Below are 18,459 nucleotides of genomic sequence, written 5' to 3' on the forward strand. Positions count from 1 at the left end.
ATTGTTTCATATATTTTGCACAGTTTTCTAGTTGTTTAAGATGAGAGGATAAATCCAATCCCAGTTACACCATCATGACCAGAAGCAGAAGTCGGAAAGAAAGAAGCAATTGCCAAAATAAGTAAATTTAGCAAGGTTACAGGATATATGGTCAAAATACAAAAATCAATTATATTTCTATATACCACCAGCAAACATTTATAAAATAAATTTTTCACAATAATTTCATTTATAAAAGCAACAAAACATAGAAGTGCTTGGGAATAAATGTAACAAATGATATGTAAGATCTCTACACTGCAAATTATAAAACACTGCTGAAAGAAATTAGATAACATCTAAATAGAGAGTTGCATCCTAACCATGGATTGTAAAATTCAACATTGTCAAACTGTCAATTTTCCCCAAATTTATCTTTAGATTCACATTAAACCCAATTATAATATGAGCAGGATGTTTTTCATATGTGATTTTGTTTTGATTATTTGTTTAGTGGTTACCTTGAGGTTTGTATAAAAAGTCTTGTGTTTGAGATAGTCCATTATCTGACGGCCTCTTATTTCCTTATACTAAGTCATTTCAATCACTTTCCTCTTCCCCTTCTAAGTTGTTCTTGCTATACCTTATTCTATCTTGTGTTGTGGGTGTGTGTTTACAGTGATGAGGTTATATTTATTTTTGGTGAATTCCTTCCTTTGATCTTCGATTTTGGTATTTAAGTGGTTGCTAATCTATTCCGGTAAAGATCTACTATTTTTCTGATTTTGTCTACCTATTTTTCTCCTTGCTCCAAGCTTTGTATTCCCTTTCTTATCTTTTTTGTAGGTCTGAGGGCCTTCTTGATTATTTCTTGTAGTGGGGGTCTCCTGGCCATGAACTCCCTTAGCTTTTGTTTATCTTGGAAAGGTACTATTTCTCCATCATATTTGAAGGAAATTTTTGCTGGATAGAGTATTCTTGGCTGAAAGTTTTTGTCTTTCAGTATTTTGAATATATCATTCCAGTCTCTCCTAGCCTGTAAAGTTTCTGTTGAGAAATCCGCTGAGAGTCTGATGGGAGTTCCTTTGTACGTTATTTTTTGTTTTTGTCTAGCTGCCCTTAATATTGTTTCTTTGCCATTGATTTTGGCCAGCCTTACCACTACACGTTGTGGAGTGGGCCTTTGCCTGTTGACGTATTTAGGTGACCTATTGGCTTCACTTACTGGTATTTCCTGCTGTTTCCCCAGATTTGGGAAGTTCTCAGCTATTATTTCCTTGACTAGGCTCTCTGTTCCTCTTTCCCTCTCTTCTCCCTCAAGAATACCTATAATTCTTATGTTACATTTCCTAATAGAGTCAGATATTTCTCGGAGACTTTCTTCATTTATTTTTACTCTTAGTTCTCTCTCCTCTTCCATCTAGAGCATATCTGTATTCCTATCCTCTGTAATGCTAATTCTTTCCTCCATATTGTCAGCTCTGTTCTTTAAAGATTCCAGATTCTCCTTTATCTCCTCCATTGTGTTCATCTCCATCAGTACTGATTGGCTTTTCTTTATGATTTCAATCTCTTTTGTCAAGAAACTCCTAATCTCATTGAATTGTTTGTCTGTGTTATCTCGTATTTTGTTGAGTTTTTTTATGATAGCTATTTTGAAATCTCTGTCATTTAGGTTATGGATTTCTGTGTCTTCAGGGTTGGTTTCTGGGTGCTTGTCATTTTCCTTCTGGTCTGGTGATTTCATGTACCTTTGCATTGTGGTTCCTGTATTGGCTTTATTTTTCCTCATCCTGTAAATATCTGGTTGCAATTTCCACCGCCGCCACCATGTGGGCATTAAGGGCTGTGTAATCTGAGCCCCCTGCGCTCTGCCCCAGCTTTTTGCTGTGATCAGCCGGCTGCTTGGTCTGGTCTGGTCGGCTGAGCTGCAGTGTCTGGCATGCAGGGAGGGGGGGGGCTCTCTCTTTTGCCCGCTGGGTCCCTGGCGTGGGGGCTTCTCTATTTAATTTAATAGAAATTTTAAAAATTTCTATTTTTTTAATAGAAATTGACAAGTTGATTCTAAAATATATATGGAAATGCAAAGGACCTAGAATAGCCAAAACAATCTTGAAAAAACAAGGAAGACTTACACTATCTTAGCTCAAGACTTATTGTAAAACTAGAGGAATCAAGACAATGTGTTATTGGCATAATAAGTAACAAAGATCAATGGAACAGAATTAAGTCCAGAAATAGAACATTTATAAAGTCAATTGATTCTTCAATGAAACTTCAAAGCAATTTAAGGGAGAAAGAAAAGTCAACAAATGTTACTGGAAGAACTACATTTCCATGTGGAAAAAAAATTGACCTCAACCCTACCTCAACTATACACAAAAATTAATTCAAAATTGATTACAGACATAAACATAAAAGCTAAAACTATAAAGCTTCTTAGCTTCATAGACAACATAGATACAACCCAAATGCCCATCACAAGAACAGATAAACAAGTTGTGAAATATTCATACAATATAATACTATCCAGCCCAAAAAAAACCTGCTACTGATATATGCAACAACAGAATCTCACAGATATTGAGTGAAAGAAACCAAATGTAATATATAATTCAACTTTATATGAAATCCTAGAACACACAAAACTAATCTATGGTTAAAATTTCAGAGCAGTAGTTGCCTCTAGGGCTAGGAGAAATGACTGGAAAGGGGCATGAAGAAATTTTCTTGGGTGATGAAAATCTAAATCTTGATTACAGGGAGGTTACAGTTATGATGCATTTGTCAAGATACTTTGAATTGTATACTTAAGAGTTGTGTGTTTCGTGATTTATCAATTTTACCTCAACAACAAAAATGGAACTTTAAATACTGAACTCTAATTAGTAGGCTAGTTTTATACAATGGTATGGTTTATCAGTTATAAAACTACTTCCTGTGTTTTCTTGTGTGAACAAATGTATAAATATATTGAGTATAATGAGAGCCTGGTTTCTCACTCTTGGAAAGATATATACATTTCCTAACAGTCTGCTGAGAGGGACTATAGCAATGACACACAAGTAGCAAAAAACACACCTTGTAATCAGATCTTGGTTTCTCAATACCATTCTCCACTAAACGGAACCAGCCTGCCTTGGAGAAATGACTGATTCTAGAGTAAGAAAAGTACAAGATAAACACAGAACACATATGTGCCCACAAGCAAAGAATTGCTCAAAAAATTATGGGGACATGTCAAGAGGACAAAGGAGTCACTGTAAAGAGGCCCCCACTGGCAGTTCAACAGTAACCCACACCCTCTAGCAATTTTTCTGTCACCTCATCAGTGAGCTGCATGTTCCTGTGGCAGGAACCACACCCTCTCTTCAGAGGTCTGAATCTCTACCCTGTGGTTGGGGAAGGGAGTACATCCTTTAAGTTTCTAAGGTACTTCTTTGTCAACTCTTCTTCAGCCCTAGAGGTGGGAGCTGCACTTTGTAGTTGCTACTTCTGTATAACTTAGAGTTCTCTTTTACCTCTTTTAGTGATTGATTATTTTTCACTAGAAAACAATTATTTATATTAAATTTTTCCTTAAAATCACTGGTGTGGTATCTGTCTTCTGATTGGGTCCTGACAGACATAAGGACATATCATTTCTCTCTTAGCCCTATCAAAAATTATATACCTAAATATAATCATGAGGAAACATCAGACAAACCAAAATGAGAGACATTCTACAAAATAAGTAACCTCTACTTTTCAAAATTTCAAGGTCAAATAAGACAAAGAAAAATTACAACTAATTGCAGTGTGTGACTGTGGCTTGGCTTGTGTGGTTGGGGAATGGGAAGTAATTATAAAGAATATTGATTGGGACAATTGATGGAATTTTGAATATGGACTATGGATTAGATAATAATATTGTATCAATGTTATAGTTCCTAATTTTGATAATTATACTGTGGTCATGTAAGAGAATGTCCTTATTCTTAGGAAATACACATTGGTGTACTTAGCGGTAATGGGGAACTTACTCTCAAATTGTTCAAAATAAACTTGTGTGTGCGTGTGTGTGCGTGTGTGTGTGTAGGGAGGGGTGAGAGAGAGAGACTAATAAAGCAAATGGGGCAACATGTAAACAACTGGCAAATCTAGGCAGAGTGTACATGGGAGTTCTTAGTACTATTCTTGCATCTTTTCTAAAAATGTTAAATTATATTAAAATTGAAAATTATCAAAAACAAAAAATACACTTAATCCTTGAAATATGTTAAATATGATCATTTTAAAAGGAAGCCATCAATAAAAGTTCATAATTGAAATCTGGTTCAAGATGGCAAATTGAATACATGCACAACAGGACTGAGAAACTACTACAGGGGAGGATTAAATTTTCCTTCTACCCTTCTAGGTTCTTTGGCTGGTCTGATAATTAAATTGACACAGGACAGATTAACAGGAGAAAAGCAAATTTAATTTCATATGTATGGGAGCCCCATAAAAAGATCAAACCCAAAGGTGGTCAGGCAGTTGAGGCTTACATGCCATCCTGAGCTAAGGAATGGGATAAGAGGCCTAGGGCTTCAAACAGGAGGAGGGCAATTCACAGGAAGATAAGAATAGATGTTTAGTAATCAGACATTTGCCCTGCCGTGCAGGTAAGTCTTTCAGATAAAAAGTTATCTTTAGTAATAGCTCTCTTTCTGGGCCAGGACCCCTATCTGAATTCTTTTAGGCAGTTAAGGGAGAGGGAAAAGTGTTCCCTGAGTCTGCTGGGTCTTGATTGCCTCCAGCTCAAAATAATCCACATGCCAGAGTGGCACACTTCTGGGTGGCATATCCTGCTCCCCTTCACTACCAAAGAAATCTCAAAAGATCCCCAAGCAGATCAGAAATTGTGAGCTGGTAGGATATATTTGACAGCGAAACCAGAGCAAAACCTGTAGCACAAAACTGAAACAGAATACAGCTGTTGAGAGGTTAAAAAAGCCATTTCAACAAAGCCTCCAGCTCAGAGTCACAAAAAAGCAGGTCTGGGACAATTATCACAGCAATGAATTGAAGGAAGAATTCAGAATACCTAGATCTTTCAAGCACCTTCCCCTACTTGGCTTACACCAAACAGGAGGCATCTTCAGCATTAGATGTCAGGACAAAACTCCTAGAACTGCTTTCTAAACAAAGTGAACAATTTACCTTGTGTGTGGGAGGAGGGTGTGGGTCTACGGCAGGAGGTGTCCTTGTCAATGATGAGGCTAGAGAGAGGCAGAGCAGAAAGGCATAAAAGAACTACTAATTTCAACTTTTGTCCCTGCAAGAATCTTGAGATCAGTTCTGATACAGATAGCGCTCAGAATGGGCACTGAAGCCTGAGAAGCAGGGAGGTGACCCAGGTTATTTGCAATTGAATGGAAAGGGAAGTTCTCCCTCTCTCCCACTCCCACAGAAGACAAGTTATTCAACCTACCCAACTGCATTTCTGGACCTTTCCCCACTTTCAGCATGCACACTTCCCTCCCTCCAGCCCAATATTACTCTAGGCAATGAAATGACCAAGAGACAAGATTTCTGAAATCAAAACTTGAATTCACCAACAAATGAACCTCAATTCTAGAATGAAAGCTCATTGTAAAAAGGATTTTTATCTTTTTTCTCTGCTGTATCTCCAACACCTGGAACAGCGTAACTGCTCGGTAAATATTTGTTGAATGAATTGATAAAAGCAAGTCAATAGAAATAACTTAAATGCCCAACACTAATGGAAATGCTTAAGTAGCAATCCATACAGCTAAACATTATGCAACCATTAAAAAGATTATTTGTAAAGTTAGTGATATTGAAACTGAGGATAAAGGAGTTAACATTTCCCTGGATTAGGGCAAAACTGTGTCTAGTACCCACAAGTCTAACATGGGAAATGAAACAACCAAAGTTTCTGAGCTTGCCTTGCAGAACAGCAGGAGGAGTGCTGATAAGAGAGGAACTTCCTGACAGCCCCTGCCTGACTAAGCATCTTGCAAGAGCACTGAGAAGCTAAAATGACTGTAACCTTTAGACGTCACAGACGAAGTATCCACCACATGCAACACATAGAGCAGACAGTCATGCCTGTGCAGAGGACTCTTAGAACTTCAGCCTCCAAGGCTACATGTCCCCCCCTCCCCTACCTAAAACCCCAAATAAAAACCCTTGCTTGTAGCTTTTCTGGGAGTTCAGGATTACAGCATTAGCTGCCTGTTCTCTTTGCTCAGCGCTTTGCAATAAAATTCCTTTCTTCCACTACACCCGGTGTCAGAGATTGGCTTGCTGCGCTACAGGTGAGCGAACTCACTTCAGGTTCAATATGCATATGGAGAAATATTTGATGATGGTAAAATTTTTTCTAAGGAAAAGAGTAACATATTCAGGAAGGAAATACATAACCTCTTGGTGGGTTTATGTATTCTTGTTTTGTTGTTCTCTGTACTTTCTGATTACAAATTACTTCTATTATTAGAAAGAACCTTGTCCTTTAATTTTCTTATTTTTCTATTGAGCACACCTCCAAACCCAGCCCAGATATGATTACCATCTAGCCTGAATTGAATGAACCAATTAATAAGCAAATGCAAGATCCTATTCAGGCAGGATTATGTAATGCTTGAGAGCATGAACTCTGGAGACCATATGCCTATATAACTAAATTATGGGGTCTCAATACTGACTCTAACTTAATAGCTGTGGGACCCAGGGTAAGTTACTTAGCCTCTATTGGCCTTAATTTACCCATCTGTAACACTGGGATAAGATACTTCCTCATTAAGGTGTGAAGATTAAGTGAATTAATATTCTTTTAAAGCACTTACAACAGTGCAGGGCACCATAAAGCTATGTAAGTGTTAGCTTCTACTATTACCGGATTCAAAACACTGCACTAGCTCTGGTGAGGAGAAAGACGAATCAGATGCCAGTCCCTATCAGCAGAGAGAGGGAGGCACAGAAAAAACTGACATAGGAGTCAAAGCAGAAGGAAACCAGGCTGAAACCAGGTACAACCAAGAAGCGGGCATCAAAAGGAAGGAGTGATTCATTCTGAAGACAGAGAGTCCAGAAGTCACAGGAGGGATGGCATTTGAACCAAGTACTAAGAAGGGGTAGGACTCCAACAGGCGGCTAATAAGAGGCATGCGAGAAACCGCAAAGGAGCTAGGCAAAGACTAAAATTGAGTTGCTCGTTCCCTAGGACACCACAAATGCGGACAGGATGGAGTGACTACGATGCATAAGAAACCTCTGGTCAACCGAAATGGTTGCAGAGTGTTTATCACGCAAAATGCCACCAGACGGGAGGGGAATGATAAAGCTAACAATAATAGTAACAATAACAGTACGCTCCAAGCTACTAAACTGTAGAAACGAAATAAAGAACAAAGGTGTCGTTAAAAAAGCCAAGATGACCACGACCGATCGCTCTCCCACATCCTCGAGGCGCCAACACCGGAGACAACGAGACTGGAGCCAGCAAGAGGCGAAACAGCGCCTCCCGCAGGCGGCGAACGACCCGGGGAAGCCCCGGGAGGAAGAGAGCTAGCGCGAGAACTACAACTCCCGCCGAGGCCCGGACCACAGGCCCCTTTCCACAACTTCCGCCTCCGCCGCACGGCCGCACGGCCCCTCTTCATTCGGACCTACCAGGGAGCGGGCCGGCGCGTGACCGCGCGTGACCCCGCGTGACGGGGACCCCTAAGTCGAGAGGCCTGGAGGCGGGACTCTGGGACCCCATTGGTAGAAAGGCGACCCGAAAAGGTGGAACTAAACTTGAAAATCTCGATAGTTATTGGAGTTCATGGGACAAGGGCGGAGCTAAAAAATAAAACCCCAGGATACTGGCCAATCAGCGTCTAGGACTATCCCGGGGACCGGGAAGGGGAACGGGGCGACATGGTTCTGTGGTCACATGCCGCGGGGTCCGGTGGGAGGAGCAGTTGCCCAGCGGCCGCCTGGCGCTTCCTGTTTCCGGTTCCCGGAGTGGAGCGCAGCGAGGCGCCTGGGGAGGGCTGGCCTCTGACACGAGCTCTGGGACCGGGGTCTGCGGCTGGCCCCGTCTCCCAGCCCAGACAGGTACTCACCCGGGGACTCTGAGCTTTGGCTACTCCCTTTGCCCGTGACACGTGAGTATGAGGGGCGTGGAGGAGGAGGGGGCTGGAGCACGCCCACACCTCGGCGTCTGTGACAGGGGCCGGGGTCCCCCTTGGCCAGAGTTCTAACCAGGAACCCGGCTGGGGAGCCCTTGGGCAGAGTGGAGGCGGAGGCATGAGGGCAGGGAGTCCCAGAGTCCCAAGGGAGTGAAGGAGGAAGGACCTACCAAGACCAGAGAGGGAATTGACGTGTATTGGGAAGACGGGGAAAGGAAGGTCCCTGGGTATGGAGTGCATTTGCGGTCTTACTGGATACCTGTAGAATTGTGGCGTGCATCGTGGAGGGAGATAAAGGGGCATCATTTGGAGAGGGTATGGCCCTGTGCAGTTGGAAAGTCAGGAGACTAGAGGGAATGAGACTTTCTAGAACCCTGGAAGAAGTTTGAGGGGGATGCCTGTATGGAATGGAGAAGAGTAGCTAATAGAAGGATTAGCTTGTGTTCCTCTTCTAGGGAGCTTCTGCCCTTGGGACATGGAGCTACTTCTCGGAGGCTTTTCAGCAGTGGGCCTTTTAGCTAATTAGAGCTGCTCTTCTAAAGTCTAGGCTGCTGGAGACAGGAGATAAGGGCTGCTACAGCAGAAATGAGCGAAAGAGAAGAAATTAGAAATTCCCTTGAAAAATGGAAAATGCTCAAGGCTAGTCTTGATGGGTGGGGAAGTGAGTGGTAGAGAGGGCCAGTGATATAACCTACTTCCCAATTCCTGGCTTAGTCATTGGTCATCCCATTAAAGGACAGTTTCTTAGCATTAACAAATATCTGTCGTTAAAGAACAAGAAAATTGAAGGAGATTTTCAAAATCTTCAAGTCGTGCCCTTTGTGAGCACATATATATGGTGACAGATAAAAACTAGACTGTTGGTGGTGAGTACGATGCAGTCCCTACAGAAACTGATATATAATAACGTACACCTGAAGTTACACAATGTACTAAACCGATATGACCTCAATAAAAGAATTTTTTTAAAAAGTCCTGCTGCTTGTTTCCAAAGTGTCTAAACAAACTCTTGCACCTTGAGAATCTAATTGTAGCACATTTAAAAGGGACTACCCAGCCCTTGGGTTTCATATTCTTCCTAATACATATTTGCACTCCTGTATTTATCAGAAGTTTTCCAGCAAATATCTTTATGCCATGAATTGTCCAAGTTGCCCCACTAACTTCATACATGTTTAATACTTGTATAACCTAGGGCAAGTAACCCCTGTAAGCATCGGTTTCCGCGTCTGTAAAATGGGAGAAATTATACCTACTTTTCTGGGTTGTGAAGATTAACGAACATAATCTAGATAAAGCACTTAGAGCATATGTCGCTGAAGCAAAGAGAAGCAGCTCAAACATAGAGCCAAACCTTAAGTAGAAAAGAGAGAACAATATAAATTTATTCTCATCCTAACTTGAACCAGTAAGCAAATGCTGACTGCAGGATGTTTACCCCTTCATCCTTTACAATTTTGTGAGATTCTTTGTTTTAGTTTGGGAAAAGAAATCTTCGACTGTTGACAGATAAGAAACTAACTTTGAGGCCGGAGAACACAGCCTTGTGTGTGAGCATCCCTCCAGACAACTGGTCCTGGGAAAAACAAATCTTGAAAGCCCAGAATGTTGAAACTTTCAATTAGGTCCTGAGAGGATATAAGGAAAACGGCATGCTAAAGCAATCAAATAAAAGGCTCTCTTAATTCTTTTGAGTAACTCAGCCGTTCAAGTTGTGTATTGAGCAATGAGTTAATTTAGGGAAGGTAGGAGTTTGAGGTCCGTGTTCTTTATTCCACCTCCTCTTCAGTGAACTGTATGAGGAGTCACTTCCCCTTCTTGCTTTCTCAAAAAGAAAGCAAAGCTTTGTCTCCCTACTCTGATCCCCCCAAAAATAATGTGAAAGGAGATATACATGTAGTGGTTAAGTGTAGACCATGAGCTCTGGAGCCAGACTGGTTCACTCCACTAGCTGTGTGTCAGTTTTCTATCTGTAAAGTAAGGACAATAATTGTATTTACTACATGGAGTTGTTGTAATGATTTTTTGTGTGTGTGAGGAAGATCAGCCCTGAGCTAACATCCATGCCAATCCTCCTCTCTTTGTTGAGGAAGACCGGCTCTGAGCTAACATCTATTGCCAATCCTCCTCCTTTTTTTTCCCCAAAGCACCAATAGATAGTTGTATGTCATAGTATGTCCAGCATGGCTGGACCAGCGGTGCGTCGGTGCGCGCCCGGGATCTGAACCCGGGCTGCCAGTAGAGGAGCACACACCCAACCGCTAAGCCAGGGGCCGGCCGCTGTTGTAAGGATTAATTAGTTAATGTGTGTTAAGTGCTTTGAACAGTGCCTGGCAGAAGGCAAGTACCCAATATTAAGTGTTTCCTGTTGGTGCTTTAACTGTGTTTATGGGGGCCTCAGACCTCAGACTTTATAGCTGGCTCTAATTATTCTGTGGAAATACTTTATTAATATTACTACAGTGAATTGATGTTTGGAGTACACAAAGTCAGGGAGACGCTTCCCAAGCATTTGTTGCCCTAGTGAAGTGTGGGAAACAGAAGGTCAAATGTAAGTTTGTTTAGAGAAGTGGAGAAAATTCATTCAGGGCTCAGAACTTCCATTTTCCTGTCTTTAAACTTATCAGTAGCCATTAAATTCTGCATATTTCAAGTTTTATATTCTAAAAATGCAATGGAGTCAGTGGACCAGCAGGAAAAGAATTAGAGGGCTTTAATGAGTATTCGAACCAAAGTCCAGACTTGTAGTATGGAAGCATTTTATTATAAGTGAGAAGTTTGGAGGAATTAAATCTTTGTATCAGAGAAACTAGTGATACTGTTAAGAAATTAACAAGTAGCAACAGCCTAAAAGATCATTAATGGATATGGAGTGAAGTCTTTCCATTCCTAGAGCTGTACAAGCAGCAGGTGAATTGGACTTAGTAAATTGTGAAGTGACTTGCTGATGCCCAAGTGTTGTCAGCAATTTGGAGTGTAGAAAGACAGCTATACTTGCTGGAAATCTAGAAACTCCTGAAATGTGTGACTTGTAGAGCCTGAGGTGGGTTTTGAAAGACTTCCTCAAACCACTCATTTTGACCTCGTGAATTTACTTCTTCCTGTAATTTAAATGATTGAATAATTATTCAGAGATGAGACATTAGAGTAGATAAATGTCAAGTTGTAGGTGCTGTGGCTGGGTTTATCACTATTCATCATTCTTACGGTGAATATGAATGAAGACTATTGGATGCTCCTGAATGTTGATATGGGAAGTTAGGACCCAAAGTATTCAAGTCTCTTTCTCTATTTTACACCTTTATTAATAACTTTCAACTAGACCTTATCAAATGTTAAGTTGTAACTTAAGTGTTATCTTAGGGAGGGCCACTGGTTTTAGCAGTATTTATGAGTTAGTATTAAACTTTAAATAATGAGATATCTCAATTTAACTTTTCACCAAACAGTAAATGGGTAAGGATGTCTCTACCCAGGCTGTCATAATTAAGTAATCCTTTTTTGTTCTTCCTTTCTCTCTTCTCACTCCTATGGTTTGTTCTGAAGGACTCACCTATGAATTAGACAAAGTTATATATATATATATATATGATTTTCCTGATACAGATGCTCTTGACACAGAGAAGTTACAATGTATTATTTGTTGCATATGCCAAAGAATCTTATACTTTCTGCGTAATCAAAATACTGTTCCTTGGTGGCACCTAAGTACTCCCTAGGCCATTGGTTGGTCCTTCTGACGGTTTCTAGGACAAAAAATGTGTCTTTCTTCCAGTAAAGCTGAGGAGTTGGTAAACTGCCATGGAAGTCAAGATACTCTTATTTTTATGCACACCTTGCAGAAATTATCAACAACAGTTGTAGACACTAACCCTTCACCAAGGCCAATGCCGTCCTCTTTGTGAAATGCGCACTGTGCCCCTGTCCTGAAGAGGCACAGGAAGGACAGGAGGTGAGCGATGGTGTCAGACAAGGGAGACAGCTAGGAAGAGGCTTTCAAAATAAGTTTGAAAAAGAGAAACCTAGAGACTTAAGAATCCAATTCTGAATATTAAAGGGTAAGAAAAAATAGCTTGGGTGAGAGCTAAAATCTTGACACAAAATAAAACTCAGCTTCATAATGATGAAGAAAACTGGTGTAAAATAGAAGTGATGGGTGGAAGATGAAAAGGTAAAAAAAGAAAAAATACCAATGATTTGTTACACATTCATATGGTTTGTCTCTTTCCCTTCTCTCCTGATCCTCCCTTCCTTCCTCAACGCACACACTCTCTCCCAAAAGGATGTTCCCCTTCTACAGCTGCTTGAGGACTGGACTGCTACTGCTGCTATTCCTGGCTGTGGCAGTAAGAGAATCCTGGCAGACAGAAGAAAAAACCTGCGACCTGATAGGAGAAAAGGGTAAAGAGTCCGAGAAAGAGTTGGCTCTACTGAAGAGACTGAAGCCACTGTTTAACAAAAGGTAAATGGGAAGAACCTTAAAGGGCTTGAGGAAATAACTTTATTACAGAATCTTTTCCTCCTCTTACTGGTTTTATTTTAGTATTACTACTAAATATGGAGGGAATACATTTATAACCTCTTCTGGGAGACAGTTCTTATCTGAACTTGAGCAATATTGGTCTTATTTGGCCATGATATCTTGCTTTCTTTTATGATATAGAGCAAATTCTTAGCCCAGTTTTTAGTAGCCATGTGCAGTTCTCTTATGCAGAAGAGGAGCTGTTTCTAAGACTGGATCCAAGAGACCAGCTTGTAAGAATTAAAAAGCATTATTTGAAGCCAGCCATGATGGCCTAGTGGTTCAAATTTGACACTCTGTGCTTCAGTGGCCCAGGTTCAGTTCTTGGACGTGGAACCACACCACTCGTCTGTCAGTAGCCAGGCTGTGGCAGCAGCTCACATAGAAGAACTGGAAGGACCTACAACTAGAATATACAACCATGTACTAGGGCTTTGGGGAGGGGAAAGAAGAAAAAGAGTGAGAGTAAGATTGGCAACAGATATTAGCTCTGGGCGAATCTTTCCCAGCAAAAAAAAAAAAAAAAAGCATTTTTTGGTACCTCCTTATAATAGGACTTTAAAAGTATCAGAGAAACATTTAGACCTATAGATGTCATCATAAGTGTCAAAAATCTTCAGGTATATACATCTAAAGATGATCTTTAAGAAACAAGGGAGTATCCCATGAACATAGACCCTTATGTCACAGAGAAATAGTAGCTAACATTTTAGCATAGTCTAGAGAGGTGTTGTAGAAATATGTAGAATATCTAGCTGTCTTGGGTGTTGTATTTCTCTTTTTTTTTTGGTGAGAAAGATTGGCCCTGAACTAACATCCTTGCCCATCCTCCTCTATTTTTTCATGTGGGAAGCTGCCACAGCATGCCTTGAGTGGTGCGTAGGTCCGCGCCCGGGATCTGAACTTGCGAACCCCGGGCTGCTGAAGGTGAGCTCGCAAACTTAACCACTACGCCACCAGGCCGGCCCTCTTGGGTGGTGTATTTTAATCAGTCATCATCAACCATTAGGATGATCTGTCAGGGTCATGGAAATGTCATGGTTTAACAAATATTATTTAGTATTAACATTTAGCTGTGACATCAGACAAATAAATTGAATATACTTTTTTTGTTTTTTTGGTTAAAGGAAGAGAGGCTGCTCTTCCTAAGGCTGATAGCCAGTAACTCTCCTCTTCTTTCTCCTCACTTCTTCTTACAGCTTTGAGAGCACTGTGGGCCAGGGCCCAGAGATGTATAGCTACGTATTCAGGGTGTGCCGGGAAGTTAGCAACCATACCTCTGGGGCAGGCCTGGTGCAGATCAACAAAAGTAGTGGGAAGGAGACAGTGGTTGGGAGACTCAACGAGACTCACGTCTTCAATGGAAGTAAGACTCTCCCTGTTGATTGGTTAATTGATCCAAAGTCAATCCCTCTGACAATTCTGTACATCTCCTTCTTTCCCAGTCTCTTCAGTATATCATGTGGTATGTGCAGTTCAGCACACCTGAGACTGTGAACCACAGCTCCACTAGAGCCAAGGCTCAGGACATTTATGTGTTTGTTTTAAAGTTAGTGAAAAGCTTATGCAAAAAGACGAATCTATCTGAAATTCTATAGCCTGGAGTCCTTTTAATACTTAGTTTTTCATGCTAGGCTTGAAAATACCATCCATGACCATTTCTCATAAAATTAATCAAACTTTGCCAGTTATATTTTAAGAGATCAAGCCTTTTTGCAAACCAGTCAGTCTATAAAACTTTCCCCACCAACTTGTGTTATGGTGATAATATTCCTCAAAAGTCTTAAAATCATATTGCTGGAAAGGACTATGTGAGCGCCTATGGTCTAATTCCTTCCCTTAAGCAGATAAATAACCAAGTTATCCAGTGCAGATATTTGCTCCTATAAATAATATAATAAAAAATAACATCAAGAGTTTGGGGCCAGGGGTCAGAAGACTGGATTTTTGACCCAGCTCGTATTTACTTGTCCTGTGACTTTGAAAAGTCATTTTACCTTTTTGACTTTGTTTTCTCATATGCAAAATTGGACGCAGAATCCTTATCTTATTCACCTCACATGATTGTTGAACCAAATGATATTTTGCAAAAGAAATTTGAACGCAGTAAATACTAAAGGAGAAAAAAATGCCTCCCAGTGTTAAAAATCATCCACTTTGAATTTATTGTGGCTAGTTTTAAGTCTTAGGCATTCCTCTGCCACCCTGTAATTGTATGGAACCTCTTGTTTTGATGTTAGCAGGTGTTCAGAAAATGTGAATCATTGTTAAGGTATGGATCATAATTGTTTTTGCACTATCAGTTGCCTGCCTTTAATGTGAAAAATTAATATTATTCTTATATGAATATCTGATTCTTAGTTGTCTTAACAAGGGAACAAAAGCTCTTGTGAAGAAGCAAGTTTTAGCTTGGTATTCCTGGTATACAGAGCTCATACTGATGAGGATTATTTTAATTAAAACCAATTTCATTGAACTCCTCAATTCCACTCCACCATAGTACCCAGGTCTGCCTCTTCTTTTCCCCAAGCCCAAAGCTCCATTTTCCTTGTCCCTCCTCAGGTAATTGGATCATGCTGATCTATAAAGGGGGTGATGAATATGACAATCACTGTGGCAAGGAGCAGCGTCGTGCAGTGGTGATGATCTCCTGCAATCGACACACCCTAGCGGTGAGGCACCCTGGGGCATAGGAGCCTAAAGAGGAGATGAAAGGACTGACCTGAGGTGGGAGAGAATTTCCAGAGGGGACAAGATACATTGGGATGGATAAGAGAAATCCAGAAGTTCAGTTTTTCCCTGTGTCATAGACACCCATCTTCCTTCATACGTGGAAAATAGGTTATTGAACCAGCACAAAGCAAATGTATTTTGGGTTTTGTGGGGTTTTCCTTTTTTTAGAGAGGAGTTAAAATGCTTGACCACATAAATGTTGTGTTCTGTCCTTTCATCATCAGGACAATTTTAACCCTGTGTCTGAGGAGCGAGGCAAAGTCCAAGATTGTTTCTACCTCTTTGAGATGGATAGCAGCCTGGCCTGTTCCCCAGAGATCTCCCACCTTAGTGTGGGTTCTATCTTACTAGTCACGTGAGTACTTTTTCCTTTATCAGTCCAAGCCTTCTTTTTTTTTTTTAACTCAATAATTACTTGGTGGGCACAAATTGTGTGTGTTATACTGTAATTGGAAGAGAAAGAACTATGTGTGAAAATCCTCTTTAAATTCTGACTATGCAAGTTTAAAAAAGTTAGATTTAATATTTTGCCCTCAACAAATATTTGCATTTGCAGGTGCTTTTTTCCCCCTCTGCTGGTGAGTTGGATGGTTTTTAATACTATCCCATTAGATTAGTAGAGCTTTTGGAGAAATGGAATTGTATATATAATGGTGACTTCTTGGCTGTAAGCCAGTCACAGTTATTTTTTTGAGCCTTTTGCTTTTCTCAGACTGACAGCATTCTAATTGGTTTTCTAAGGAAGCTGCTTGCCCCCTTTTTCATTTAAGATCACTACCCTTTTCTTTGCCATTTTTACAGAACATAGCTTAGGAAATAGCTAACAATGAATATAGAGATTATCTTTAGTATCTGAGTTTTACTATTTGTTGGTTTTTAAGTATAGATGTCGTTCAACAGGTTTGCATCACTGGTCGCTGTCTATATCATCGGGGGTTTCCTCTACCAGCGATTGGTGGTGGGAGCCAAGGGAATGGAGCAGTTTCCCCACTTAGCCTTCTGGCAGGATCTTGGCAACCTGGTAGCAGTAAGTAACAGAGGGCAGCTGGCTGAGTCTGTAGCCTGCATACAAGGTTGAATGAACAACCATCCTGCTTTGCCCAGACTGAGGGGCTTCCTAAGACACAGGACTTTGGGTGCTAAAACCGCAAGTCTTAGCAAACCAAGACCGTTGGTTCCCCTAGTACAAAGCAGTAAGTAGCATGGCGTCTTAGTGCCTGGCCTCACTAAGGCTTGGCTGGAAGGGCACTGTTGCTTAGGTTTAGGAATCTGATAGAGCTATTAAGGGGCCTAGATTGGGAGAAGATGAGACCTAAGTACAAGAATTTTTCTCATTTTCTCCAAATTGAATGTAGGCCAATCCTTGGAGCTTTTTGGTTCTCTCTTCATTATCCCTGGAGAAACTAGTTCTTGCCACATTCTTAGACCATAAATACACTTTGCCTTACCCTCAAGTTGGTTATTCCAAATTATCATTTCCTTCCTTTGTTTTTTCTTACAGGATGGTTGTGACTTTGTGTGCCGTTCTAAACCCCGAAATGTGCCTGCTGCATATCGTGGTGTGGGGGATGATCAGCTGGGGGAGGAGTCAGAAGAAAGGGATGATCATTTATTACCAATGTGATTTGCACTTTAAATGTCCAGCTGCTTCTTCAGTCCCCTAAACCAAAGCATACGCAGCCAGATTCCTTAAGCAGTCTCCACTCCAGTCTCTCATCTTACGCTTAATATTGCTCTTGCTTTCCAGTTTGCTTTCGGTTTGCATCCTTGTCTCACTAGTAGAAATACCTTCCCTTTGTTGCCTATTTTCTGTTTTTGCTCTAGAGAGCTACACTTGTAGGACAGATAATATAAAAGGGCCTGTGACAACAGAGGCTGTTTCGCTTTCTGATGGTATCAGAAGGTACAAGTAGGATAGTTACAGTGAGCAGAAGGGTGTGGCAGGCTCCCTAACCGTTTCTTTTTTAAACACATTTTCACAAGTTTTTGAGACACTGGATTTTTAATTTAAAAAAAAGCAAAGAAACATTATTTATACAAGGATTGCTTGCTTTCATGCTGTTCCTCTGTACCCTACAGTAGTCTCCATGAGAATCTGGATGCAATTTCTTGCTGCTTGGAACTACTTTGCAGTTGTTACTTGGTTACCATCCAAGTACTGCCATTTGGTCTGAGCCTGGAGATGCTGAAGACTTGCTTTTCCCACCTCTGGGATTAGGATGGGAAAAATGTGAAATTTCCCATTTAGAGGATTATAAGGTACCATCACATCATTGTTGGCATTGGAGTGACTTTATAGCTGGAACTGGGCCCTGGATTTTGTGGTTTTCGTGGTTATTAGTCCATATGTAGCCAAAATGCCTAATCCAGAAATCCAGTCCATTGGGAAAGGGACCCTGAAACTGCCCTCCTATGCTACAGGGGTTCCAGAAAAGGGAAGTCTGTTTACCTTGTAGTGGGATCTCCTTAATGGCTTTCTTCTCCCACTTGTAGTAAAAGCTGACAAAGCTTTTCTCATTCCTAGGATGTTTCCCTCTACCAGTATTTCTAAACATACGTTGCACTTTCTTCTCAGGCATGTCATTTAGACTTTTTCTCCACTATCTTCTGGAAAGGGAATGGAAGCACAAGTGGGATATCGAGGGCTCTGTCATCCTCTGCTCTGGGTGTGGAATGCTGCTGCACCTGTCTCTTCTCCTGGCTCAGGGAAGTGTCTTCTTGCCCACATTTCTGTGGGGAAAGGTTTTTAATCCTCTGATGCTTCCACCCTTCTGTTGAGGCCCTGTGCCCAGAAACCTGGCCTGATCTTTCTGTAACAGGGAACCTGGGCCAGTGAAGAGTAACATGGCTCCACTGGACACAGAACAATGGAATCAATAGGCAGGGGCCTTTTATAGCCTTTAGAGAAGAAAATGAAGTTATTTGAACTAGCAACTTCTAAATACTATTGGAGTGATTTTTTTTTTCTTTCTAAACAGGGAAAATAATGTTATAAAAGCATCTTTTTCTGTTATTTGTTTGCATCCTCCCCTACACTGGTGTTTTAAAAATGCAAAAAACACT

At 40.9% G+C, this 18,459-nt stretch overlaps 2 protein-coding genes across 4 annotated transcripts in view; one reads left to right on the forward strand and one right to left on the reverse strand.

The window, feature by feature from the left end:
• KLRG1 (killer cell lectin like receptor G1) overlaps positions 1-7,825 on the reverse strand; it is a 40,165-nt gene extending 32,340 nt beyond the window's left edge. Inside the window, exon 1 of the mRNA XM_087442784.1 lies at positions 7,639-7,825. Within this exon, the coding sequence (XP_087298910.1) occupies positions 7,639-7,729 (91 nt within the window). The 5' untranslated portion in view covers positions 7,730-7,825. The remainder of the gene's footprint in view (positions 1-7,638) is intronic.
• Positions 7,826-7,925: 100 nt separating this feature from the next.
• M6PR (mannose-6-phosphate receptor, cation dependent) lies at positions 7,926-18,338 on the forward strand. 3 transcript variants are annotated; one of them, XM_087442782.1, is made up of 7 exons: positions 7,926-8,067; positions 12,424-12,603; positions 13,863-14,029; positions 15,226-15,335; positions 15,621-15,751; positions 16,297-16,423; positions 16,898-18,338. In XM_087442782.1, the coding sequence occupies exons 2-7, from the start codon at positions 12,425-12,427 to the stop codon at positions 17,018-17,020; spliced, it is 837 nt and encodes a 278-aa protein (XP_087298908.1). In that variant the 5' UTR covers positions 7,926-8,067; position 12,424; the 3' UTR covers positions 17,021-18,338. The 3 variants fall into 3 exon arrangements, with proteins under 3 accessions (XP_087298908.1, XP_004438704.1, XP_087298909.1); XM_004438647.3 differs by having other exon boundaries at positions 7,949-8,117; XM_087442783.1 differs by lacking the exons at positions 7,926-8,067; positions 12,424-12,603; positions 15,226-15,335 and having other exon boundaries at positions 13,901-14,029.
• The last annotated feature ends 121 nt before the right edge of the window (positions 18,339-18,459 follow it).

Source organism: Ceratotherium simum, chromosome 17 (assembly GCF_057802395.1).
Source record: "Ceratotherium simum simum isolate JZ-2026a chromosome 17, ASM5780239v1, whole genome shotgun sequence".
In the NCBI taxonomy this organism is placed as follows: Eukaryota; Metazoa; Chordata; class Mammalia; order Perissodactyla; family Rhinocerotidae; genus Ceratotherium; species Ceratotherium simum.